Source organism: Alosa alosa, chromosome 16, assembly GCF_017589495.1.
Source record: "Alosa alosa isolate M-15738 ecotype Scorff River chromosome 16, AALO_Geno_1.1, whole genome shotgun sequence".
Classification (NCBI taxonomy): Eukaryota; Metazoa; Chordata; class Actinopteri; order Clupeiformes; family Clupeidae; genus Alosa; species Alosa alosa.
The window spans coordinates 1,710,436-1,737,513 of NC_063204.1; the positions used below are offsets into that span (position 1 = coordinate 1,710,436).

At 41.8% G+C, this 27,078-nt stretch overlaps 1 protein-coding gene across 2 annotated transcripts in view; it reads right to left on the minus strand.

Annotated features, from left to right (window-relative positions):
* LOC125309292 (adhesion G-protein coupled receptor G2-like) overlaps positions 1-26,646 on the minus strand; it is a 46,934-nt gene extending 20,288 nt beyond the window's left edge. Inside the window, exons 1-15 of one of the 2 annotated variants that reach the window (XM_048266097.1) lie at positions 26,133-26,646; positions 17,330-17,402; positions 17,011-17,143; positions 9,770-10,363; positions 8,766-8,807; positions 7,409-7,492; positions 6,434-6,478; positions 4,759-4,806; positions 4,575-4,648; positions 4,260-4,286; positions 4,128-4,165; positions 3,555-3,685; positions 3,182-3,299; positions 2,806-2,870; positions 2,377-2,424 (exon numbers count right to left, since the gene is read on the minus strand). In XM_048266097.1, the coding sequence (XP_048122054.1) occupies positions 2,377-2,424; positions 2,806-2,870; positions 3,182-3,299; positions 3,555-3,685; positions 4,128-4,165; positions 4,260-4,286; positions 4,575-4,648; positions 4,759-4,806; positions 6,434-6,478; positions 7,409-7,492; positions 8,766-8,807; positions 9,770-10,363; positions 17,011-17,143; positions 17,330-17,402; positions 26,133-26,149 (1,537 nt within the window). In that variant the 5' untranslated portion in view covers positions 26,150-26,646. The remainder of the gene's footprint in view (positions 1-2,376; positions 2,425-2,805; positions 2,871-3,181; positions 3,300-3,554; positions 3,686-4,127; positions 4,166-4,259; positions 4,287-4,574; positions 4,649-4,758; positions 4,807-6,433; positions 6,479-7,408; positions 7,493-8,765; positions 8,808-9,769; positions 10,364-17,010; positions 17,144-17,329; positions 17,403-26,132) is intronic. The other variant, XM_048266098.1, reaches the window with a different exon arrangement.
* Between the last annotated feature and the right edge of the window lie 432 nt (positions 26,647-27,078).

Consider the following 27,078-nt stretch of genomic DNA (forward strand, 5'->3'; position numbering starts at 1 on the left):
TAGGCGGGCTTAACATAATGATTGATGGCAGAGTTGAAACGGTTCGGTGTGAATTCCCTGCTACTTGAAAACAAAGATGGTAGATGTTGCTGTTGGTGAACAGTGTGACACGAGTTACTGAATGCTTAAACACAACTGTGATTCTTATAGCACAATTTCTAAAACTATTAATACTTATAGCAAAACCACTCACTGAGTTCGCAAAACTAAAAGCACAAACACTGCTTTGCACTCAGTTTTGCAATTTTGTAACACACACTTTGCACAACTGCAGGCACACCACTGCACAGCACTCTTTTTGTGAACTGTAAAACACAACTCACTGCTTTACACTCAATTTCCAAATAATCAACACTTCTGGCAAATCATACACATGTATGGCTATTATCTACACTATTTTGCCAACTCTCTGGCACACTTTCTCATGTAAAAACTGTTTTTTGATAATTAGTTCCCCTTTGCAATCAGCAGCTAAACAGTACAAATACAGTTTTTTTTCTGATTGGATTAAGCACATTTTTTGTAACTATGGCTTTTTTTTTGCAAAACTCTACACACAAATGGCAAAACCTCTCACCCAATCAGCAAAACATTGTAGTCCTCTTTGCAAAGCTAACACACCTTGCTTAACTCTTCACACCCATTAAAAAAATGGTGTTTTCGGTATCCTAACAGTAAACACAAGCCATCACAAATAGTAAGCACACAATGTGCCAACAACACACTGATGGTATGAATAAAAAAACACATCTGGCTTTTTTTGCTTTCTCTGTGCACAAAGTAGACTATGTCAGTTTGAGGTCATACTTTTGTCATAGTTCTGTAAACATACAGGGATCCCAACTTCAAGTATTAGTGTTTATTTACACACATCAAAACAAACACAAGTGTGTTTTCCAAGTCAAAAACAAAATAGCATTTCACTGAGACAAAACAAATCAGTCTACATCGGATTAGATCTCTCTCAAAATTCTGTCTACATCACATGCAATGTCTAGTCCAAGGCACCGGGGAAAATATCTTCTGGAATGGCGTGTCCAGGCCTGACATGACAATATCCCCACATGTAGACTGATTTTTTTGTCTGTAAAGGGCAATTTCTTTCTCTTCTCCTCTTCCCCTGCTCACTCCATTGTACCCATTGTACATACCTGTATTATTTATAGTGCTTAGGCTGATTGCAAAGGGAACTAATTATCTAAAAAACAGTTTTCACATGAGAAAGTGTGCCAGAGAGTTGGCAAAATAGTGTAAATAATAGCCATTGTGCCTACAGTTGTTGCAAAGTGTGTGTTACAAAATTGCAAACTGAGTGCAAAGCAGTGTTTGTGCTTTTAGTTTCTTAACTCAGTGAGTGGTTTTGCCATTTGTGTGTAGAGTTTTGCAAAAAAAGCCATAGTTACAAAAAATGTGTTTAAGCATTCAGAAAAAACTGTAAGCCACAGGTAATGTACAATGGGTACAATGGAGTGAGCAGGAAGAGTGAGAAGAGAAAGAAATTGCCCTTTTACAGACAAAAAAATCAGTCTACATGTGGGGATATTGTCATGTCAGGCCTGGACACGTCATTCCAGAAGATATTTTCCCCGGTGCCTTGGACTAGGACATTGCATGTGATGTAGACAGAATTTTGAGAGAGACGACCCGATGTAGACTGATTTGTTTTGTCTCAGTGAAATGCTATTTTGTGTTTTGACTTGGAAAAACACACTTGTGTTTGTTTTGATGTGTGTAAATAAACACTAATACTTGAAGTTGGGATCCCTGTATGTTTACAGAACTAAGACAAAGTATGACCTCAAACTGACATAGTCTACCTTGTGCACAGAGAAAGCAAAAGCCAGATGTGTTTTTTATTCAGACCATCAGTGTGTAGTTGGCACATTGTGTGCTTATTATTGTGATGCTTGTGTTTACTGTTTGATGCGAAAACATCATTTTTACAAAGGTGTGAAGAGTTAAGCAAGGTGTGTTAGCTTTTGCAAGAAAACTACAATGTTTTGCTGATTGGGTGAGAGGTTTTGCCATTTGTGTGTAGAGTTTTGCAAAAACAGCCATAGTTACAAAAAATGTGCTTAAGCAATCAGAAAAAACTGTAAGCTTTTTTTAAGTTGGCAAAAGTTTGAACCGCTGGTGGAAAAACACATGGGTGTCTTCTTGCGTGCAGAGGGAATTTGAAAGACAACCGATTATCCTGCCCCTCAAGCACTGCAAATGGTGAGTCCCCAGACCCTACATTTTGCAGTAATGTGGGTCTGTCTGGCTCGTCAGGCTACAGATAGAGGCAAACATCTTGACAATACAGCTCTTCTGACGTATTTTAAGATTGACCTAATGAGGTTGACTCTAGCTGTGAAATGTAACTGGGGAACTCACGTGTATCATTGCAGAAGGATTCACAGTTACACCTATCTTGTTGTTCAACTGCAGAGCAAGCAAACAAACAAACAAATAAATAAATAAACAAACAAACAAACAAACAAACAAAACTACATCTCTCTGAATTACAGACAGGGGTCAGTGAAAGGATACAGCATGGATAAGTGACAGATATAGATAATGACATAGACCAATTGGTGTGATATAGATAATAGCATAGAGACAAATTGATGTGATATAGATAATGACATAGAGACCAGTTGGTGTGAGGTTGCATATGTAGCTGCACTACACTACACAAACATATTTCAAAAACACTGTACAGTAAGCCCACTGAAGGACTAAAATGGAGGATATTTCACAGAGTAGAAATGTGCTGCAGGGTGTTTCATGCTGAGATGGGAGTTGATGGTCAGTCATACTCACTTGGGCAGGAGTCTTGCTCAGGGTCAGAGGAGGTGGCAGGGACGTACTCAGAGTCCATGACAGAGCTGAGGGGAACAAATGTGTTTACATGTTTAGAATTAATTATATGAATAATAAATAGAATACATTTCTGATTTCAAATGTGATGTCCACCAAAGACTTGATGTGTAAGTGCTCACAGGGACTCTTCAACAGTTCACTCATTTATTATGATTAATAAGATTAAACAAGCATACGATGAGCATAGATTATTCTAAATAGCAAACACTCTGGGAAGCCATTATTGGATAGATTTAAATCATTCTCAGATGTGCACACATTCATAGCAGTTCCCCATACGACACATAACCAAAATCAATGTACAGAGAGTACACACCATGTGACGTTGACAGCCTGGGTAGAGGTGCACATTCCAGCATAGGGCTCAGGGTAGGTGCACCTCACAAACTCTCCTCCAGAGGGCAGTATATCTTCATCAAAACAGAGGCCTTTACCTACAATGCAATGGATACAAAACTGAATTTACTCCTACCCACCTTGATTCACCTGTTTGGGACCAGGCGTCTGATTCACAAATCACTACATCTTCCTAATGGATAGATTGAATTTTACTTGAATCAGCAACCAGGTCTCTCATATTTATATAGATACATAACTATAGGAGGTTTCTAAAAGTTATTTTCTGGACACTAAAACTTGCCATTTTGATTTTTCTGCAGGTAAAAAGACCGAACTAACTGGTCACTTACCAACTCTCTCCACATTGCCGTGGATGGTAGCCTGGATGCCCTCGTTATTGGCTGCGTCCTGTAGCTGCTGCTTCAGACCACATGGGCCCACAGGCTCACTAAGCCCCAGCTGCACAGTGCAGTTAGTCTTCCTAAACAATAGGGGGCAGCAGAGAATGGGCCATGAGATATGACGGGTCATATTTAATCAATTTTAGACATACACATTACAGTAAGTTCCTCATGCTACAGGTGGGGGATTTCTACAGTGAGCGACCAAGAACTAAGTCTGTTTCCCATTACACAGCATGACAAGAGATTCAACTACAACGCATAGTTGGCTTGTGGCAGTTGCAAATGTGCCGCTTGTATGCTGTTGGATTCGTAAAGATTCACCTTCATGGCACCATGCACTACCAGTGGCCTGAATATCTAACCAAAGAACCCAAAATAGAGGGAACAAAAGAAAAGCAAAACATCATCAATAGAGCAGCCTTCACGATCATTTCACTAGGATTATCAGGATTATCTAACAGGCATTTACAATAAAGTTACAATAAAGCAATGTAAATTATAGGCTGTTAGAAGACTTACGTTATATTGGTCTTGTCTGTACAGTTTATTTCTGTGGTCTGGAAGATTAAGAATGGATTGTTACGCTTGTTCTGAGGGAAGCCATATTAACAGCAGCACACAGTGCCTTGGTGAGCGTGGGATCGCGCTTACCTCAACATGGCTGACTGACTTATGAAGCTGACAAAACGACAGGGAACGAGAAGAGGACAAACAAGTTCAGTAGACATATTTACACAGAGCCCATTAAACACAAGACAAACATCTATTTTTCCAAGTTCTTTTAGGTTCATGCTTTTGACTTTGATGTTTATTTTGCTTTTATTACCAATGAATCAAAGCAGTAAAATGTTTTTTTTTTGGAAAGAGATAATTGCCAGTTTTGTAGCATAGTGTCATTCGTAAACCAGTCTGACCCCACGACATCTTTTGCATGACACGGGACAGACTCAATAGTCAGTGACATACCCAGGCTTTAAGATCTGCTTCCGTCTTTGCTTGTCCCTGCACAGTTACACTGATCATCATCCAGTAATGGGATGCTATTAGGAAACAAAACTCAGGACAGTCATGTCATCTGTCATACTGACCACTGGACTAAAATGTAGCTCCCGAATGAAGTGGGCAGTCTTCCGTGCCATGAAAGACTTACTTGTGTTTGAACAGAACTGAGAGAAGTTGCACTGCATCACAACCTGTCCTGATGAACAGAGATTGTGTAGATTACAGAACATGCTGCACAGAGGTCTTACAGTCCTACATATACATTTAAACAGTCCTATGAAAGTCTTGATATACATTTAAACAGTCCTATGAAAGTCCTGATATACATTTAAACAGTCCTATAATAGTCCTGCTATACATTTGAACAGTCCTATAATAGTCCTGATATACATTTAAACAGTCCTATAAAACTCCTGTTACTGTATACATTTAAACAGTCAGGGGGTCAGCTTGCTGGAGAGGAGGGAGACCAAGGTGCTGAAGAGCCGGCCTGGGGCTGAGAGGGGCGGAGCAGAGCAAGCACCAGGGAAGAAGCAGTGGGCGTGTTAACGTATGTATAGAAGTCGAAGTATATACACTCTTTTGATCCCGTGATGGAAATTTGGTCTCTGCATTTATCCCAATCCGTGAATTAGTGAAACGCACTCAGCACACAGTGAACACACAGTGAGGTGAAGCACACACTAATCCCGACGCAGTGAGCTGCCTGCAATGGTGAGCAGTGAGGGGTTAGGTGCCTTGCTCAGGCACGACCAGTAGGAACTTCAGCCGTTCCTACTGGTCGGGGTTCGTACCGGCAACCCTCCGGTTACAAGTCCGAAGCGCTAACCAGTGGGCCACGGCTCCCCCTAGAAGGCTCAAACACACTCAGCAGGTGGTACTGTAGCCTACTGGATTGGTAAGCAGGTTATCCTATTTTTTTTTACATTTCAATATTTTGTTGCATTATGCATAATTCATTGTTGTTAATATTCTGTTTTTTTTTATATGTTCGCTGTCAAATAAGTAAGTTACAAACAATGGTGGCTTAAAGGGGCCGTCAGGGATTTTGCGCAATTTCAAGCTCATAACATTTTGTGCCACATTCAGCAATCATCTCCTCACGACCACTAGCTGCCCTTCCCCTGAGTCTGCAGCCCAGGCTCTGAAAAAAACAAGAAACAAAGGGGGTAGCCTGTTCTCCAAACAAAAACAAAACCCTGCGTGTAACTTCTCTGGGAATACTGAAGGTAGGGGTGAGACTCCTCTCTGGGAATACTGAAGGTAGGGGTGAGACACCTCTCTGGGAATACTGAAGGTAGGGGTGAGACACCTCTCTGGGAATACTGAAGGTAGGGGTGAGACTCCTCTCTGGGGTACATTTTATTTTTTGCACAAAAGCGTCTGCTAATAAATCTAAATATGAACATAAACACAAACAAATGTGACTTCCTGCGCAATCCCTGACTGCACCTTTAACAGGTTAGGGGTCAAGTTCAGTCAAGTTGTTAAACAATTACTGAACATCCCTTTAATAAAATTCAGCCCCTAACCTTAACCTTAACCATAACCATAAATCGTGACAGTGTCATAAACAGTGTCAACAGATAGTTGTTATTAGTTTGTTGTTTATTGAACAGTCTGTGGGCGGATTATCCAAGTAAAGTGTGACCTGTTTTTTCTTAATGTATATACAGTACATTAAGAAAAAACAGGTCACACTTTCCAAATGTTTGCTGCCAAATACCTTAAACGTAAAGCATCTGGGGATGGGGTCCCTTTATAAGAGCCCACAGAGGAAGAGAGTAGTACGAGGTGTGGAGAGAGTGGCAGGCTGCACTTACCAGCTGTGGAGACAAATAACTCTCTGCCGCCTGGAGAGCCTGTAGCTGGAATAGAATGAGGAAGTATATGAGAGAACACATTTGAGAATATTCAAGAGACAACAATCATTTGTTTGTGCTCAGTGCTGCTGTGGCACCAGCGGGTCTCTTGATGTGGAGTGCTAACTTTTATTTTGCCACGCACATTGCAAAGCACAGAAACATTTGCAGACATGATAGGACACACACACAGGCAAAGCACAGCTAACCGTGTCTGCTAAATACCTTCCTTCATGTTGTGTGAACAGTATACTGTATAGTAGTTATTAGTATGTTGCCTGTTTGCTTTCTGGATCAGTACAGTGTGTATGTTTGTGTCTAATCATCCCCCACTGTAATTGGCTCATTCACTCCCTCTCTCTCCACCTCAAGCTGGTGTGTGGTGAGCGTTCTGGCGCATAATGGCTGTCGTGCTTCACTCAGGTGGGTGCTACACATTGCTGGTGGTCAGTGAGGTTCCGTGTGAGGCGTGTTGAGAAAAGCGCTACACAAATGTACTGTGTTGTTGTTGTTGTCGTTGTTGTTGTGTTTGGTGGGTCAGCACCGGACAGACAGTGCTCACAGCCCCACACTCACAGCAGCCCAGACACAGAGGCCGACGTCCTGCACACCACAACCACCATCAGCAGAGGATACTCACTTGCACACCACAACCACCATCAGCAGAGGATACTCACTTGCACACCACAACCACCATCAGCAGAGGATACTCACTTGCACACCACAACCACCATCAGCAGAGGATACTCACTTGCACACCACAACCACCATCAGCAGAGGATACTCACTTGCGCACCACAACCACCATCAGCAGAGGATACTCACTTGCGCACCACAACCACCATCAGCAGAGGATACTCACTTGCACACCACAACCACCATCAGCAGAGGATACTCACTTGCACACCACAACCACCATCAGCAGAGGATACTCACTTGCGACCATTTTACCACTGCTATCACAATTGGGGTTACGGTTAATACTCTGGCCATTATTGTTGCATCCATTTGATGAACTGCCTATGAAATCAATGCGATACGGAGGAGGAGGACAGCATGAATCTACACACCCAAATCAATTCTAGCAATGTAAGGATAGAAAAAGGCATGCTCGTTTGAAAAAGATGTGGTCTCTTTCGAACTTTAATGGGAAATAAAACCCACCCTTCCCTTAAAGTATAAGCATACACTTTTCATAACAGCAATACTGAGAAGCAGACATAATGTATGCACCAATTCCCCAAAACAATGTGCAATATGGTTGGCCTTGCAGAGAAATCACAATTAATCAGGGGGGAGGGACAGTACCGCGATCTGAGAACAGCTCAAGGACGATGAGATGTCTGTATTTATCACTGATATTGAACACAATTCATTTATATCTTCTCCCAGAAAGACTGCACTATCAAAGACTGCTTATATTGCAGATCAAAACAAATGTGCTAACAAGTTGATGTGATATGGCATGAAATGAAATGGCAAATTAAATTTTCATTTCAATTATATTTTTTTCAATTATATTTGTTTTGCTGAACAAAAAAAGTCAAGTTTTTTTAGGAAAAAAGTTTGCACACTCCATGGTACTCTTTTGTTGAGTTTATTTTCTCATTATCTGGCACAAACTCCACAGCTCCTCCTCTCTTTGTCAAACTGATGTGACATTTTTTTGGTTGATTTTTTTGTGTGTGTGTGTGTGTGTGTGTGTGTGTGTGTGTGTGTGTGTGTGTGTGTGTGCGCATGTAACCGGAGGGTTGCCGGTTCGAGCCCCGACCAGTGGGCCGCGGCTGAAGTGCCCTTGAGCAAGGCACCTAACCCCTCACTGCTCCCCGAGCGCCGCCATTGTAGCAGGCAGCTCACTGCGCCGGGATTAGTGTGTGCTTCACCTCACTGTGTGTTCACTGTGTGCCGATTGGGTTAAATGCAGAGACCAAATTTCCCTCACGGGATCAAAAAAGTATATATACTTATACTTAATAATTATTGACATTTAGATATATAACTATGTGTGCCAATAACTATGAGGATTTATGATTGGTTTATAACTCTTTGTAAATGTATTTATAATGCTTTATGAATACTCGGTTCATAGCACGTCAAGCAAAGACTGGGAATGCACATCTCCAAATAGCATTACACAACAATCATTAGTTTGTTTGCCCAGAGGGTCAGAGCACAGGCAGAGTGTCTCTTGATTTGAATGCTATCTTCATGTCTTTGACACACACGTTGAGAAGCATTGGTAAATCAAGACTCAGAGGAACAGGTAAGGACACACCACCACCACAAAACGTACCTCCTGAATTGACACCACTGTTCCGTTTCCTCCTGGTCTTGCCTGAGAGATCAATGAGACAGTGAGGAGACAGCATGCAGCTACACACCCAAAGCCAAAGTCATGCACATTTGAAAAAGATTTGGTCTTTTTCAAACTGAAGGATAATAAAAGGCCATCCTTTTCCAAGGTTTTCTACAACAGAAATACTGAGCACCCCCGTTCATGGTCAGTTAATGTGCTTACTGATGTAGCCCTGGCAGGAGAGGCTACTGTTCTCACTGATGTAGCCCTGGCAGGAGAGGTTTTAACTGATGTGTGTTCAATAATGAGGATATAAATATAAATAAACATAAACAAACTTACATCAACTTTTGGAAAACAGAGTAAATTAAATCTTTTACATAAACTCTTTTCATGATAAAACTCACAAAGACAAGCATGATAAAACTCACAAAGACAAGCATGTTTTCTTTTAACACCAGGGGGGAGGGAAGTCCTCTGTAGCTTTCCAAAGAAAGCTTTACTTAAAAGCAGTGTGCATGGCAGACAGCGACACTTCCTCACCGGCACATTTGAATGGGACTAAGTGTTGACTGTGTGTGTGTTTGGAGCAGGTTGGCCGTTCCAGTTCCAGTCATTTCCTGTTTATTAGCTGCATTGTGTATAAGCCACAGGACAATGTTTTATGCAAGTTAAAAGAAACTAAACCATATTAACTGCCACCGTGTATTACTTTCTTTCAGAAAATGTGCGTAAACAATCAAGAAAAACTGTAACCTCATAGCTGAAGAAATTTTGCAAAATCAATGTATAAGCCGCGGCTAACAGTTGGGAAATTACGGTACCTCTACCTCTAAATGAAGTTAAGTAAATGTCCCTTTGGTGAGCAATAAAGTACTGTCTGTGTGTCTGTCTGTCTGTCTGTGTGTGTGTCTGTGTGTGTCTGTGTGTGTGTCTGTGTGTGTGTCTGTGTGTGTGTCTGTGTGTCTGTCTAAGTCATGTCACATGCTGCTTCATCTTACCACAATACAGCTGGTCATCCCGGACTTGGGTCCTGGGGTGAGTGACGGCCCACATCCGTGACTCCCAGCCGGCCACTGAGCCGTCCTCGCAGGCCTGGTGCTGCTCCACGTCCTCCCACACGCGGAACAGGTAGAGCTCCACCTTCCCCCGGGGGTCGGACCCAGGGTGGGCATCCCACGGCCGGCAGCCCAGCGTCAGCTCACCGTTGGGGGGGATGAGTCGGGCGATGACGGTGCGCTGGTGCTGGGCGTCGCTCCTGCCGTCCACCTCGAGGCTGAAGGTGTTGCGGAGCGAGTCGCGCCGCAGGCAGAGCCGGTGCCAGGCCTGGGGCTTCAGACGCACGGGGAAGTGGTGGCGCACGCCCAGGAGCCAGGCGTGCAGCGAGCCCGCATCGCCCTCCAGCGCCAGGTCGTAGCGCGGCGCGCGGGGGGAGCTGTAGGAGAACGCCAGCCAGGGGCCCGGCGAGACCACGCGCACGTCCACGCACACCGTCACCTGGAAGAGCAGAGGGATGCGCTCGCGGTCCCGGAAGGTCCAGTAGTCTTGGCAGTCGCCCAGAACAGCCTTGGAGTCATACATGAAGTACCCATGAGCTAGGAAGTGTGGGCAAGAATAGCCAGGGCAGAAACAACACAGTGAGTATGTGACCCAACACAGTGAAACAACACAGTGAGTATGTGACCCAACACTGTGACTTTGTGACCCAACACAGTGAGTATGTGAAACAACACAGTGAGTATGTGACCCAACAGAGTGAAACAGCACAGTGAGTATGTGACCCAACACTGTGACTTTGTGACCCAACACAGTGAGTATGTGAGACACACATGCATGATATCGGTCACACTTCCTTCATACTTCTTGTAGAACCAGTTCCCATCGTTAATTGGCAACTTAACTTGGAACTTCAAAGCAAATAATTGATTTACAGGCAGCTGTTTCTATCCTTAGAAGTCATAGCCACTGCGTCAGTCAGTTCAACCTCTTGCCACCAGCAAACTTTTTCAAAAGAATCTAGAGTATATCAACAGTCCAAGAAGAATATACAGGGGATTGTTAGTGCTGATCTTCTGATGATGAAATGGATGATGAAATGGTGTGTGTGTGTGTGTGTGTGTGTGTGTATGTTTGTGGGGGGTAATAGGGTGTGAGGGGGAGGGGGGTGTACCTGTGTGTGTGAGGAGGGGGTATGTTGCGTGTTTGAGTGTGGGGGAGTGATGTAATGGTGTGTGTGTTTGGGTATGGTGTAATGGTGTGTGAGAGTGTGTGTGTGTGTGTGTGTTGGGGGGGGGGGTTTAATGGTGTGTGTTTGGGTGGGGGTAGTGGTTTTTCATGCTTTTTCATGCTACACTGTTTTTCATGCTTTATTAGCACACATGATCAATGGCTGCGGTCAGCCTTCTGCTACAATACTGAATGAATGAATGGCTATAACCCTATTACCTCAACCTGTTCTTGCACTGAACACATGTGTAACACTTGTATACATTAAACTTTACTCTCCTATTTGTCCATATTATTTATGCTGGTCTCTAGACCTTACTCTTGCACTGTTGCACTGTTGGACTCAGGCGCGCCTGCAGGTGTACGTCCGTACGCACTGTGCGTACCATCAGGCTACTCAACAATGAGAGAAAATTTCCCTTGTGTGTGTGTGTAATGTGTTTTCACACCAAATTGGCCCACCATACCTTCCCAACTATGCACAGTATCCCATTAGCTGCATGCCATCAGGCTATTTACAATTTTCTATTAGTAACTTAGTGAACACGTTATCAAAATGAACATGCACACATTTTGTTTGAGCAGGAGACAGAATACGCACGCAGGCACGCAACAAGGCTACTTGTTTTATTTTACTCGGCTATCTATATATGGTTATCAGCACAAAATGTTGAGCTAATTCACTAACTCAATACTCATCATGCATATCACAAGTTTAAACAACGAAAACAGAAAGTATGGAGGCAGCAAAGCTAGAGGAGTTATTCCAGATGGGCAAGAACGAGGTAGGCTGTCAGAACGTTAAACTGCATTAGGCTACAGCTGTTTAAAGCCAGACGTCACGGTACGCTAGAACAAAACTAAAGGTAACTTTATAACTGTATAGGGCTGTATCAAGTTGTCCAAATGAATAGGTCATTGTATACGTTGTTGCATGTTGTCATGCTATGTAGGCTACTTTTTTGCTGACCAATGCATGGGGCTAAAACCGGGAAACGGACAAATATTATCCACGCGTGATTTTTTTTTTGGGTGTGCGTACCATAGCATTAATTCCTGCAGGCGCCCCTGGTTGGACTAATGTTGAACTACTTTTTGCACCTTCACCATGACACTCACTCCCTTGAGCACCTTACCAGTCCCTGGCCCTGTCACTACAAGCGTCTTATGCTTGATCACCCTCAAGCACATTGGACTTTCTTAATTTAACTTAAAAAGTGTATTTAGTATTTAGTTTTGTTAGTTTTCTTATCTTTCTTATCTTCTACTGACTTTATTGTACAGTGGAGTTTAGTTATATGTTTATACTTATAATTATGTTATGTTTACCATTTCTGCTGTAAGTGCATGTTGTGTGTTATGTCTGTATGCTACTGAGACCCTTGAATTTCCCCTTGGGGATCAATAAAGTATCTATCTATCTATCTATCCATCCATCCATCCATCCATCCATCCATCCATCCATCCATCCATCCATCCATCTATCTATCTATCTATCTATCTATCTATCTATCTATCTATCTATCTATCTAAATGTGTGTGTGTGTGTGTGGGAGGGGGGGTAATGTTGTGTGTGGAGGATGGTGGTGTACCTGTGTGTGTGGGGGGAGGGGGCATGTTGTGTGTTTGTGTGTGTGGGGGTGGGGTTGGTGTGTGCATGTGTGGAGAGGAGGTATGGTGTAATGGTGCGTGAGTGTGTGTGTGTGGGGTGTAATGGTGTGTGTGTGTGTGTGAGGGAGGTATGGTGTAATGGTGCGTGAAGTGTGTGTGTGTGGGGTGTAATGGTGTGTGTGTGTGAGGGAGGTATGGTGTAATGGTGCGTGAGTGTGTGTGTGTGTGGGGGTGTAATGGTGTGTGTGTGTGTGTGTGTGAGGGAGGTATGGTGTAATGGTGCGTGAGTGTGTGTGTGTGGGGTGTAATGGTGTGTGTGTGTGTGGGAGGTATGGTGTAATGGTGCGGGAGTGTGTGTGTGTGGGGTGTAATGGTGTGTGTGTGTGTGTGAGGGGAGGTATGGTGTAATGGTGCGTGAGTGTGTGTGTGTGGGGGTGTAATGGTGTGTGTGTGTGTGTGAGGGAGGTATGGTGTAATGGTGCGTGAGTGTGTGTGTGTGGGGTGTAATGGTGTGTGTGTGTGTGTGAGGGAGGTATGGTCTAATGGTGTGAGTAAGGGGGCATATGGTTCCATTAAGAACCATGGCTTTGTGCTGAACCTTAAGACGGGGATCACATCAGCCAGCGGCAGTGGCAGGTTTCTTATTGGTCTCTGTGGTTCGGCAGCGGCAGGTTTCCTATTGGTCTCTGTGGTTCGGCAGCGGCAGGTTTCCTTATTGGTCTCTGTGGTTCGGCAGCTGAGCGTTGAACTTGGTTCAACTTTCAAAGCGCAACGCGCGTGTATTCAATTGACAACCGCTTGTGTTGCTTAGGAACGAAATAAAACTTTATTATATAATTATATTTATTTACTGTATATAATTATGGTCTGAGCGTTGCATTACGTTTGCCGCTGCCACTTGCCACTGGCTGATGTGATCTCCGCCTAACATCAAGTACATCAAGTAAAAAGTTCTTTCACATTGGAAATGGTTCTTCAGAAGGACTATTTTCATACCTGTTTGCATTTTCCTAAATGGTTCTTCACAGAACTATCACATTTGGTTCTTTAAAGTACTACAAAAGGTTCCTCTATGGCATCGCTCTTCGGAACCATTTATATTTTAGAGTGTTTAGACTAAAGTGTTTCTCCTCTGATTCATATGCAATGCCTGACCCAGCCCTGTACGCCTCTGTCAGTACTTGCGTCAGTGCTGCTCAGTTTAAAAACAGGATAGCCTGCATTGAGGCTGGCTAAAGCCCTTTCATTCTACAGATCTGATTGACATGTCGAGCAACAACAAAAGGTTATTTAAACCACAGCTCTCAAGACAGGAATGTAATGTGTAAAAGACAAGTGGTGTGTCCCATAGCTTGCAGTCATTGTTAGCAAACACAGTAAGCCCTTAACACAGTAAGCCCTTAATGTACTACTTTCTCTATCTCTATTTGGTACACAGCACTTGGAGAGAGATTCACTGAAAGTGAGGATTATGTGGTCATCATGGAAGGTAATGATGGTAGCATAATAATAGTATCTTCTTTCACTTTGTTCCTATTACTGTATATATTTGTATCAATGCAAATTCAGCTTTTCATTTTAAAAACAAACTCCCACACGCAGACACAGAATTACTCTCATGTGGTCATCCTCTAACTTCTGCTTTGAATATGCGTGACCATGGATACGCGTAAACACAAACACAAACACAAACTCACACACACAGAAGATCAGACTAAACTACAGGGTTGTGCACACACAGAAGATCAGACTAAACTACAGGGTTGTGCACACACAGAAGATCAGACTAAACTACAGGGTTGTGCACAATTCAAATTGCAATTCTGCTTCCTGTTTGCTACCTCAATTGAAATGCAAGTGAAATTCAAGAATTGAATTGGAATTTAAGAGCCAGTTTCAATTCAATTCTGGAATTTTGCATAAGCCTGCTAGACTAGAGATATACAGAGCCCTGAACAGAACTACTGCGTAGCGCCATATTTAAATAACATCGAAGACAGAAAAAAACATAACAACACTGACAAAATACAGAATCAGTGACCATAGCCTACACATAGAAACAGGCAGACATCAACAAACATGGGTGCCTAGACATATGAGGAACTGCAGTTTCTGTATAAATAATGTAGAAAACTTAGTTGTATTAAATGTGCACTTATAGGGGGCACATTTTTTATGAATTCAACGACACATATGAAAGAATTTCAAAATCTATCTCCACAAATGAAAACATGTATACTATTGGGAGAGGAAACAAACTGCACATGCCTAGCTGCATATTATATCTTGACTTGCCATTACATAAGAGAAAATATGTAACTTTTATATATTGATAGATCTATCCTCTGTGCATGTAAATACTTTGTTTGATAATTCAGCTATTTAACTGTTTGATTCATGTAGAGGATAGTTTTGATACCGTTGGCCCTAGCATTAACTCCTGCCTAGCTACTGGCACCATTCCTCTGCTTAAAAATCCTAACCTGGATACTAAGTGTCTAAAAAACTATCACCCCATTTATCTCTAAAGTGATGGAAAATGTTGTCTCTTCACAGCTGCACAAGGGTGTAGGTTTGGTCTCAGCTTTGGTGGGGACACATCCCCAACTCCTGTTGTTACGATACCAACATTATTATTTCAATATCAATACTAAGTGAACAATCTTGATTTCGATACTTTTGCGATTTTTATAAATTTGATTTGGTTTGTGTGATTTGTGAGATCATTCACATCATTGGCAATCACAGAATTTGATTGACCCTCCACACACACACAAGACACACAAGCATACACACATACACACACACACACACACACACACACACACACACACATAGTAAGTGATGGTTGTCATAGGTTTCTATTTCATATTTTGGAATTCATATAAACTTTATATTTATATTTGTTATGATCTGCATAATTACTAATAGATAAACATATTTAGCAATTTGAATACATCACATTGATATTTAATTTATTAGGCTACACTTGTCTTTAATATCATTTGTGGTGTGTAGGCTAAATCTAATTGAGTGCCTGTCACTTTAAGTAGAACGTGAACGCAATTAGCTTTCAGTCTCATGGTTTTAGGCTAAAGTGCAAGGATATGTGGATTCAATTCATCATGTTTGCTATGTCATTAGATAAAATAAATGTTAAAAAAACTAACCAGTCAAAGAAGATCTTTCTTGGATGAGATCATAGAAGAGATATCTGGTGTTGCAATGTTAATTTCTATGAGTATAGAAATGCACCACAGTTTATCTTTTATTTCTTTGCATTGTGCAGGCTACATTCACAAATACATTAGCCTACAAAAACCGAATATAGGAACAGGAAAATGTTGCGGATCCATAGTTTATTGCGACTGCAAGATTGGCAGCCCAATTAACACTCAGTGATGGTGACTTCTATTCTGTGCTATAGCCTATGTCCGTGTGGCACACCCTTATTCAACATGACTCTTAACTTTGGTTGAAAGATTACAGAAGCTAGGTTTAGCTGCTTAGACAATATCCTGGGTAGGCCTTAATATCCTTAATATCCTAACAGCTAATGTTATTTTACACAGTAAAATCCGCATTTGAAAGCCTGGTCACCAGTTGCCAGTTTGTATGGCTAGTTATTTTGCATACTTAGACTCTGCTGCATAATGAAAAAGCTTTGTTTGTATGTCCCCTTTCTTCTTCTTGGGTGGCATAGCTGATCTACAAACCACAAAAAGTGGCAAACATGCTAAAGGGCAAAGGGAATATCAAAATGTTTTACTTTAAGGTGATTTTCTTGCCTGGTTAGATAAAGGTGATTTTCTTGCCTGGTTAAATAAAGGTGATTTTCTTGCCTGGTTAGATAAAGGTGATTTTCTTGCCTGGTTAAATAAAGGTGATTTTAAGGTTAAAGGTTAAAGGTTTAATAATAAAAACAATCTTGTGTTGCCTTTCCTGCCTCCCTTCCCCTAACAACTCATCTCTCTTTCCCTAACAACTCATCTCTCATTGTTCACAGTTTATTATTTATGTCTTGTCTCCACCGTGGGATAGTAGGAAACGTAATTTCGATCTCTTTGTATGTCTTGACATGTGAAGAAATTGACAATAAAGCAGACCTTGACTTTGACTTTGATTACCAAATTTGTCCAGTCAGGAGCGAGTCTACTGGAGAGTCTGTTGGACACTAAGAGGTAACCATGGGAACAGGTAAGACCCAAGAACATTCAAACAGTTTAGAAAGAATGTTTTTCTTATGGGCCTTTGTCCTTGTCTGACTCTGTGGTTATATAAACATTCTCCGGTGTATTACTTTGACAGACGTCCACTTCAAGTCATCTCAGCTGAAAAGTTATGCTTTTCACAGTGGAATTCATTTTCTTGCCCTGTGCTAGAAAAATGTGAAGCAATTCTTTACCTTGAAGCACCGAAGAATGAATCATCCAGAGCAGGAAGAGACGAGTGAGAAGAGAGGTTTGCTCTGTGCGATGGGCGAGTGGTAGTCCACAGTACCAGGCGAGTGGTAGTCCACAGTACCAGGCTGCATCCTTCTGTACGAGACAGAGACCCAAGAAGTTCAAATCAATTGAATTGAGTTCAATCATTCATTAAGACATTCTGTAAAAAGCAAGGAGGGAGCAGCAGACTAAATGAGATATATGTGCAAATGCCAGTGGGGAGTGGTGAGGATATTGCCATGTAACGATCCTTTTCAAAACAAGATGCAGAAAACAAACCCTTGTTCTGTCCACACCACATGTGAAAACTGTACAAGCACAGCTCATCTCTACCAGGGCAGAAAAGTGAAACCTAGAGACGCACAACAAAATACAATAAGTCTTGAACACCATTAGATTTGCTGTTTTAGCAGTTATGAACAAACTTTTAATGATTAAAATGTTTTTAATACTGTATACATACTATATTTCCTGCAGTTCTTACAACTTCCCAGATAGCAAAATCAGATTGGCAGATAGCGGACCGCTGGTGGTATGCCGCCAGAGGCGTGCAACTTGTTGTCCGCCGTTGGACCACCATCTCTTTAAATTTTAACTTGTCATGAATATTAAGAAAAGTTAATAAAATGATACATGGAGTATAACTAAACAGATTAAAAAGATTTTAGACCAATATTGGCAAAATATTGGGCAATTTGTCTGCAACCCGCCAGAGAACCGATGAGCAAAATGCCAGCAGACCACCAGCTATGCCCCCAATGGACCGCCAGCTATGCCCCTAGTGGTCCAACAGCTATGCCCCCAGTGGACCGCCAGCTATGCCCCCAATGTGACGCCTGTCGTCTCATTACTCGCTGGAATCAAGATGGATACAGAGGGTGTCAGAACAGTGGCCGTCCGATAAAAACTGTTTTCTCATCTTGAAAGTTGAATTTACTCAATGCAAACAGTAGGAAGTTAGTCATCTTCTTGTGTGAGATTGTCGTAGTTCATGTCTATGGGCACGAAATGGGGATTGAATCCTGTCTGCATAAAGAGGCGTGTCGATGACGTATTGACGAGCGTAAGTTGCAACCGGCCAACAGCAGCTGCATAAATAACCGGCGCACACCTGATATAAGGTTGATTTTCTCCAGATTGGAATGCTCAAAAATGCTAAAAATGTACCTGAAATGTTCAGAAGGGTTTGAGGATCATGAAAACGTGCCCGAAATTCACATTCCTAACTCTATAGAACCAAGACCTTAGCATATGTGGTGAAATTCTGAGCTATGCCCATAGACTTCAATGGAGCAGTCGCTGCCTCTGCTCTGCATAAAGGGGATTTTGACCCCCGTATGCGATCCGGGTTCCCGGAAGTGGCTCCTGATGAAACATCTTGCTCCGCCTTAACAATCTTTGCTTGCACTACTGAAATACTATGGCCATAAAGCATCTTACTATATGGTGCAGTGATGCAAACGACTGACTAGTCTGATCTGATTATAAACCTCCAGTTACAGTGTAATGCCCTAAAAAATACCCAGTATGTCAGAAACATTAAGACTTGTTGACACATTCATGACAGTGCCACGTCACTTATGTAATGTAGATGCCTTCAAGTAAAGTGTAACCTTCTATTTTAGTAAAGCATACAGCATCTGCCATTTTTGCATCTCAAATGCTAGTGGTGTGGTGCTCTCATCAGAATAGACCTACTGTATCTCATAGACAATAATATTTCACCACATGGATGCCAGTATGTTAGTGTGTCTCAAACTTTTTCAGATCATGGACCACTTAAACAATAAAAAAAACTCATGGACCACCTAGCCAAAAAAAAAGAGTAGACATACTTCAGTATACTACACAATAGGCCTACTCACTGAACCACCTTGCTTATTGTGTCAGAGGATTCATATGATTCAAACTGGCATAGCTGACATAGGCAGTGTTGCATAACTGTTTGGATTTAAATACACGTTGGTTCAATATTGCAAACAACTCATCTACAGCAGGCTATATTATATTTGACCACGTCTGCTCGCGGACCACTTGGGAAACACTGCAGTATGTTCAAAAAGAGTCCAACTCAGCCAACAGACAGACAAAACAGACACAAATATTGAAATCCTTCTTGCCCTCCAAATAGGACAGCATCAAATTAAAACTTCCATATGCCAACCTAAATCTGCTGGACACACCTGATATACACATGAACATGAACAATGAACATGAACAATGAGGTGACAACGACCTCAGTCAACAGCCATCAGACACACAGATCCCAGATGCACCCCTCCCCCTCCCCTCCCCTTACACCCCTCACCATTACAAAAGATCAAGTGACAGTCCAACTTAAGAAATTGCGCAGCAATAAAGCAGCTGGGCCTGACAGACTGTGCCCAAGGCTACTCAAGGCCTGTGCTGCTGAACTGGGGAGCCACTGAAGCACATCTTCAATTTGAGCCTACGCCTTGGACAAGTTCCAACACTGTGGAAGACATCATGTTTCACCCTGTCCCTAAGAAGCCACACCTAGTGAGCTTAATGACTACAGACCTGTCGCTCTTACATCACATGTGATGAAGACAATGGAGCCATTGGTCTTAGGCATGCTCAGACCCCAGGTGCGCCCGTGCACTAGACCCGTTACAGTTTGCTTACCAGGAGAAAGTGGGCGGGACGATGCCATCACTTATCTTCTACACAGGACACATTCCCACCTGGACAAGGGGAAAAGTGCTGTGAGAATCATGTTCTTTGATTTCTCAAGTGCTTTTAACACCATCCAGCCCCCTCAGATTGGGAGACAAGCTCTTGCAGATGGGTGTGGACGCCACCTGGTAACCTGGATTACAGATTACCTGACCGGCGACCACAGTTCGTCAGACTGAAGAACTGTCTCTCTGACACTGTGATCTGCAGCACCGAGGCGCCACAGGGAACTGTGCTCTCTCAGTCCTGTTCACCCTGTACACATCTGACTTCTGCTACAACACCGAAGTCATGCCACATGCAGAAGTTTTCTGATGATACTGCAATTGTGGGGTGTATCAGGAACGGGCAGGAGGAGGAGTACAGGAGCCTGGTGGAGGACTTTGTGCAATGGTGCAAACTCAATCATCTTCAACTTAACACTTCAAAGACCAAGGAGATGGTGGTGGATTTCCGCAGGTCTAAGGCCACTCTGCTACCAGTCCACATTGATGGGGTCAATGTGGAGGTGGTTAGCACCTACAAGTATCTGGGTCTCCACCTGGACAATAAACTGGACTGGTCAGCCAACACTGATGCACTCTACAAGAAAGGGCAGAGCAGGCTGTACTTCCTGAGGAGGCTGCGGTTGTTGTGGTACCAGTCTGTTGTTGCCAGCGTCCTCTTCTATGCAGTAGTATACTGGGGAGGAAGCACAAGGAAGAAGGATGTGGGGCGAATTGACAGGCTGGTAAGGAAAGCTGGCTCTGTGGTGGGAGCTGAACTGGAGTGCATCACTTCACTATCTGACAAAAGGACCCTGAACAAACTGATCAACATCTTGGACAATGAGTGTCACCCACTCCACAGCACTATTGTTAAGCAGAAGAGCCTGATCAGCTGGAGACTTCGCTCACTGCCTTGCACAACTGACAGACTGAGAAAGTCATTTGTCCCCAGGGCCATTGAACTGTTCAATGCCTCACTTAAGGGAAGAGGAGAGATAGACTTCTCTGCATAGTCTGTCTGCCTCTTCACCCCCTCCATGTTTGGTACTGTCTGTCCACTAGCCACTTGTACCACTGTCTTTATGCCTCACTGTTTGCGTGCTATATTAGCACATTAGCACATATGCATAACCCCCCCTCCATGCCACAGCCGAACTGTGGCCACACTTATACATTTTCTTAAATAGTTAAATATATAGACTTTACTTTACTTTATTTCTGCTTTGTTGCACTGTTGACTTACTCATTTGCACTATCACCATGACCACTATCACCATTGCACTACCACCATGACACTCATTCATTCATTCATTCACACAGAGCACCTTACCATACCTTACTATGCACAGAGAATCACAGGCTCAGTCCCTGCCTCAGTCATTGCAAGCGCCTCTGATTTATTAATCACCACTATGTGGATACTGTTTTTAGAATTGATTTAGATTAAGTGTTAGTATAATTTGTATTTTAGTATATTTTTATATATTGTATTAAGTGTTAGTATAATTTTTATTTTAGTATATTTAGCATATTCTTTATCTTCTACTGTTAGTTGTGTTTTTATATTATATACTTTAATTACTCTTTCTGCTGTTAAAGAAAGAATGTGTTTGTGTTGTATGTATGCTGCTGCTGAGACCTTGAATTTCCCCTGGGGATCAATAAAGTATCTATCTATCTATCTACACTCACATAAGAATGATGAACATGCCAGCCTCCAAGTCTTTGGCTGCATTTACTCTACTATAGAGCATTAATCCCCACTGCACTTACTCTACTAGTAAGAGCATTAATCCCCACTGCACTTACTCTACTAGTAAGAGCATTAATCCCCACTGAGGCCAACGGCTCTGAGGACCGTTCGCAATGTGTGTCGCTGCGATGTGTGTACATCCTCAGCACCATTTGGGTTGGATCAGAATGAGCTCAGAGTAACACACACACACACACACAACATGGCCCCTCTGTCAAAGAGTCGGATCAAAGCATTCCACTGCATTCAACCCATCACAGACTGCGCAGTCCTCTCACTCAATCCAACTTCATGTTGTCCGAACAACTGTTTGACATGCGGTGTTATCAAACTGCAAGCCAGTTGTAGTGGTACAGAGCAAGCCAGCGTCATGTTTTGTCAAACTCTGCCACTGGCGAGGAATAACAAATATTTTTATTAGATATGCCAAGCTTTCACTGAAGAAAGAAAAAAACAACAACGCGAAGAAATCACAGCTGATAAGCCCCCTCTGTCCCAGAGGAAGGAAGAGGCAGTTGCTATTGCACAGATGGCAGTGTGAGCCTCACGTAAGAGAACACTTAATCATGATCATGTGACTGCCAGTGGGGAGAGCAAAGCCCTCACTATGCAGGCCTGAGAGCCTCCAAGAGCAGGAGGCCGCGCAAGGTCAACTATGTCACTGATCTCTCTCTCTTCTTTCTCATTTCCCAAGACTCAACAACTTTGTTGTGAGTGTGTGTGTGCGTGTCCTTCTGCAACTCAAAAGTGGCCACATGTGCAAACCTTCTATGACAGAGGGCAAAACTGTATGTAGTACGGGTCAAACATTTTGAAACACATACTATTTTGTGGTTCCTTCTTTTCCTAACTATTTAGACTCTAACTAGCATGCAGTAGCCTGAAAAGTTGTGGGTTCAATTCCCAGCTTCCACCGTTGTGCCCTTGTCAAGGCACTTAACCATGTTGCTCCAGGGATATGGGGCCTTCTAATATGTAAGTCGCTTTGGATAAAAGGGTCTGGTAAATTCATGAATGTAATGTACATGTTGTAGAACAATATAGAAAATCCTGAAGCATACTTAGTTTTCTTTTGTTAAAAAAAAAATATGTTTATGTTCTGAGTAAGATTAGATTCTTCAACATAGCCTCCACCCTCCATGGCTGTCTTGTTCTGCATTGTCATCATCATAACCAGTTGCAGGAAACAGTCACCTGGAATGATTCTCACAAAAAGTAGCCAACAAGTGCTCAACATGTATGATCTCCTTCAGGACTGTTGAAAAAGCATGCGCTTTTTACCCTGTATGATGCGTGACAAAAAATGTGTTGTGCATACACAAAACACATGTAGTTTTTTCATCAGCAGAAAGAGAAGAATTCAGAAAGGTTTCGACACTAATAATACTGAATGTTATGGTCAGGTCTAAATTTGCCTGCAAACTCTCAACAGGATGTGGAAACAGATAAATAATTGGTTGGCACAAAGAAATGTCACTCAGGAGTCCGGGGTGTCTTGGCCAGAGCAGTTTAGAAACGTAGCTGTACCAGTACCAGTATTTGTGTCCCTAAATATAAGGGCACATTTGTACTAACGTCCCTGCAGAGGCTCACAATTTGAAGAAGAAACAATGAGGAAAGCAATTCTCAAACCAAGGTGTAAATAGCACACATTACTATAAACACCAGGGTACTAATAGCATCCACTTCTAATTATACACTGGTGCAAATAGCATACATTGATATTTGTATTGGGGTGAAAATAGCCTTATATGCCTCATATTATATGCCATATATGAATTGTAATGAAATTCCACCGGCATTGGTCGTGTAGTTATTAATACAATCTATCTATCTAAATACACAACACATACATGTCAACCAACTAACTCCCTGCATTTATACATGTAGGCCTACATATACTTCCATGATGTAAAATGCATACCGTATTTTCCGGACTATAAGTCACACTTTTTTTCAGAGTTTGGCTGGTCCTGCGACTCAGGTGCAACATATATCTATATCTATATATATATATATATATATATATATATTTTTTTTTTTTTTTTTTTTTTCTCTTCATGACACATTTTTTGACTGGTGCGACTTATACTTTATTGTCCACAAAAGTGGAAATTTGTCTTCAGTTTTACCACAGACATATAAACATAAACAATAATCCCACAATACACAATCAAGCATTCAAGCACTGCACTTGTACAAAGCAGAAGAGGAGAACACTAAGTTATGATATAAAATAAATTTAAAATAGCCTACTAAGTTAATATAAAAGAACATTAGCACTCAGTAGAGTGTTTAGATTAATAAAGTAGCTGAGGAGTAGTAAATATAACACAATACAATACAATAATAAATAAAATAAGTAATAGGACCAATAAAGGACTAGGGGTGGATTAAGTGTAGAATCCTGTATTATTAATCGCCCTTATTCCTTTAGGGACAAAGGAATTCTTAAAGATGTTTTTAATAGCGTTGGGCACCCTAAAACGCCTCCCAGAGGGTAGGAGCTCAAATTCACAGTACAGAGGATGGGAGGGGTCATTTATGATTTTCCTGGTTTTGTTTAAACCAGGAAAATCTGTTCATCATACATCACACTTAGTTGCTTTTGCTGCTTTCCTATGATCTTTGAGGCCATGTTCACTATTCTCTGTAATTTATTTTTTCGCTGCATGTTCAGGTTGCCATACCACATTATCATATTAAATGATAAAATGCTTTCGACAAGGTTTTATACACTGTTTGCAGGATGTCCTTGTTCACACCAAAGTTTCTGAGTCTACGTAGAAGGTAAAGCCGTTGTGAGCACTTTTTATAAATAAAATCTGTGTTTTCTTTAAAGCTGAGGTTGCTGTCTAAAAGAGTGCCAAGGTATTTAAAAACATTTACCACTTCCACTCTCTGTCCCTTTATAATTATTGGCGGTAACAGGTCCATATCATTCTGAATGATACGGTCTTTCGTCTTACTTACATTCATTTCTAAGAAGCTATTTTGGCACCATTGCTGAAGAGATGATGTGTGGCCGGCATAGGCATGTTCTCTTTCCACATCACCTTTCTGCATTAAACCAACCAGGGCCATGTCATCAGCATATTTAAGTAAACTAAAATGTTGTTCTTGAATTTTAAATTTGTTCGTGTATATAGAGAACAGTAAGGGAGATAAAATGGTACCCTGCGGTGCTCCAGTGTTTAGCACATTGGGCTCTGACTTGATGTTCCCCAAGACAACAGAGCCCACTGTGCTAAACACTGGAGCACCGCAGGGTACCATTTTATTTTACTTATACTCCGGTGCGACTTATAGTTCTCAGTGACAAGATGTCGATGATTGTTGAGGTCTGAAGGCAGGGAGCCATGTCTGTGTATTGTCTGTGTTGATGCCAACTTGTGGTACAACGTTAGCTCCACTATGTGGGAAAGTATGTCCTCAGCCTGGTTGACATTGTCATGAGTTTTTAAAGCCTAAATTGTTCTGAGTTAAGCCTCTCAGAAGTTTTTACTTTGTTGAACAGTAAACACTCTGGTAGATAATAGGTTTTGTGTGGACAGTTATTATTGATAGACAATTGCTTTACATGTTGTGTAACTGTCATGGGAAAGTTTGACTGACATTTTGGTATTAAAGTGAATTACAGAGCCTGTCACGTATCAATAATGTGAGCCAAAACCAACAATAAGAAACATTCCAGACCACAGCAGGGGAACACTCTGACCTGCAGGATGACATGGTCCCATTCAGTTAACATCTCACCCCCCATCCCAAAAGAGGACCTAGCCCACGAGAATGTGCGTCATTCTTATGGCTGAATCACCAGGACTAAATCCCTTTGAAAACCCAATGATTGTCAGTGGCACGTATGGCACTTCATTCACATAACATTGAGGTGCCTGAGGCATAAGAGCCGTGAAATTTCTTTTGTTGGTCAGAAAATTACATTTCACTGACTTCTCTCTGATGTTCCAGACTGTTATGACTTTTTTCATTTCCTTGAGGGGAACAGGAGGCTCAAGTTGACACACTAAATCTATGAAATGTTTTAGACCTATATCTGTCTGTCTATCTATCTATGTGGTATGTATGTAGGCTATGTATATGAATGTGTAGTATAAGTGTCTGTGTAGGTCTATCTATCTATCTATCTATCTATCTATCTATCTATCTATCTATGTTGTATATTAATCTGTAGATTTTCAAGTATGCCCTATTTGTACCACGTACCTGACTAATTTGCATTTGTCAGAGATCAGTGTGTAGCTAGTAACTGTATCCCTCTAGATACACATGAGGAAAGAATAGGCTATTTAGCCTACTGCTAGCTACATAGCCATATAACCCTTCTCTGTAAAAGGGGCTAAAACAAATGTATCCTAAAGCATGATAAAACGTAATACTTATACATAAAACTTAAGTTTTGCTCAGTTTTCCTTTTTAGTTTAGACACCTAAGTTACCATCATTCATAGTCACTAGTGTCTGGATCAATGTCTCGCCAGAATAAAAGACCACATGCCAAACTTCGCTGGTTAACATACGAATGTGTTTCTATGATATCCACAAACCTTTGTTTAGATCACATTCATAAGTTTACTAACAAAATATTTTCACATTTTACCGGAGTTTCTAACTGAGCGGACACTCACCTGTTGATGCCACGCATAAACTATGCGCGAGACCATCTTACTGTGGGAGTTGTTGAGTCTTGGCTTGTCCCAAGCCCAGCATCACTCTGTAACGTTTCGAACGCCCCCTTTTATAAAAACGTTATATCTTCTGTTTTGTCTTTACAAAAATCGTTAAAAACAGCTTAGTGCTATTGCATATGCATCATGGTAAAGAGATTTCTCAAGAACATAATATGCTGAAACGTGACACCCGACTAGACCTTCAAAACTGACACTCCCATTCATTATGAAGCATTCGCAAGGAATCCACAAAAATGACACGCCCTAATCACCGAAAAGGTTGTGCTACATTCTAGTTGACATCTCAAATCTTGTGAATCGTCTATGCTCTCAAATGAACAACAAACTTAATCCTCCTACTAAGGAGCTGCCCATTTCCTCATGAAATTACATTGGAAAACATAAAAAAAAAAAAACATGTTAAAACACGTGTTACAGGGATAATTATGTGTGGAAAAGTATGTGTATTCAAAAATATATAGGCTACTGATCTTTCCCCCTTCCCACCATTTTCAGCATCGTTGTTTCAAGTAGCCTATCAATCATTACAGAAAAAAGCGTTAGGCTACTGCAGAGGACCTGCATTCTTCCATCGCATCTTTTGAAAGTCGTAATCCTCATCCTTTTAGTGAGCGCATCTCATTGTTCCTGTGACGGAGCTAGGAAAAGAGAGTGAGAGAGGGTATGGGGCTCTCAGGCAACAGCTGGTCCTGCTACACGGATGTTGACCTTGACAGTTCCTGGAGAGCGTTTTAGCCCACGTGTGTGACCAGGGGCGTAGATTTGCGTGGGGACCGAAGGACGTGTCCACACCAATGTCAAATTACGACTGAAATGTCCCCACCAATATTCAGGTTGAAATGTGGAAAAAAGCGCTCACATACGCTACACAAAGAGTTAAATA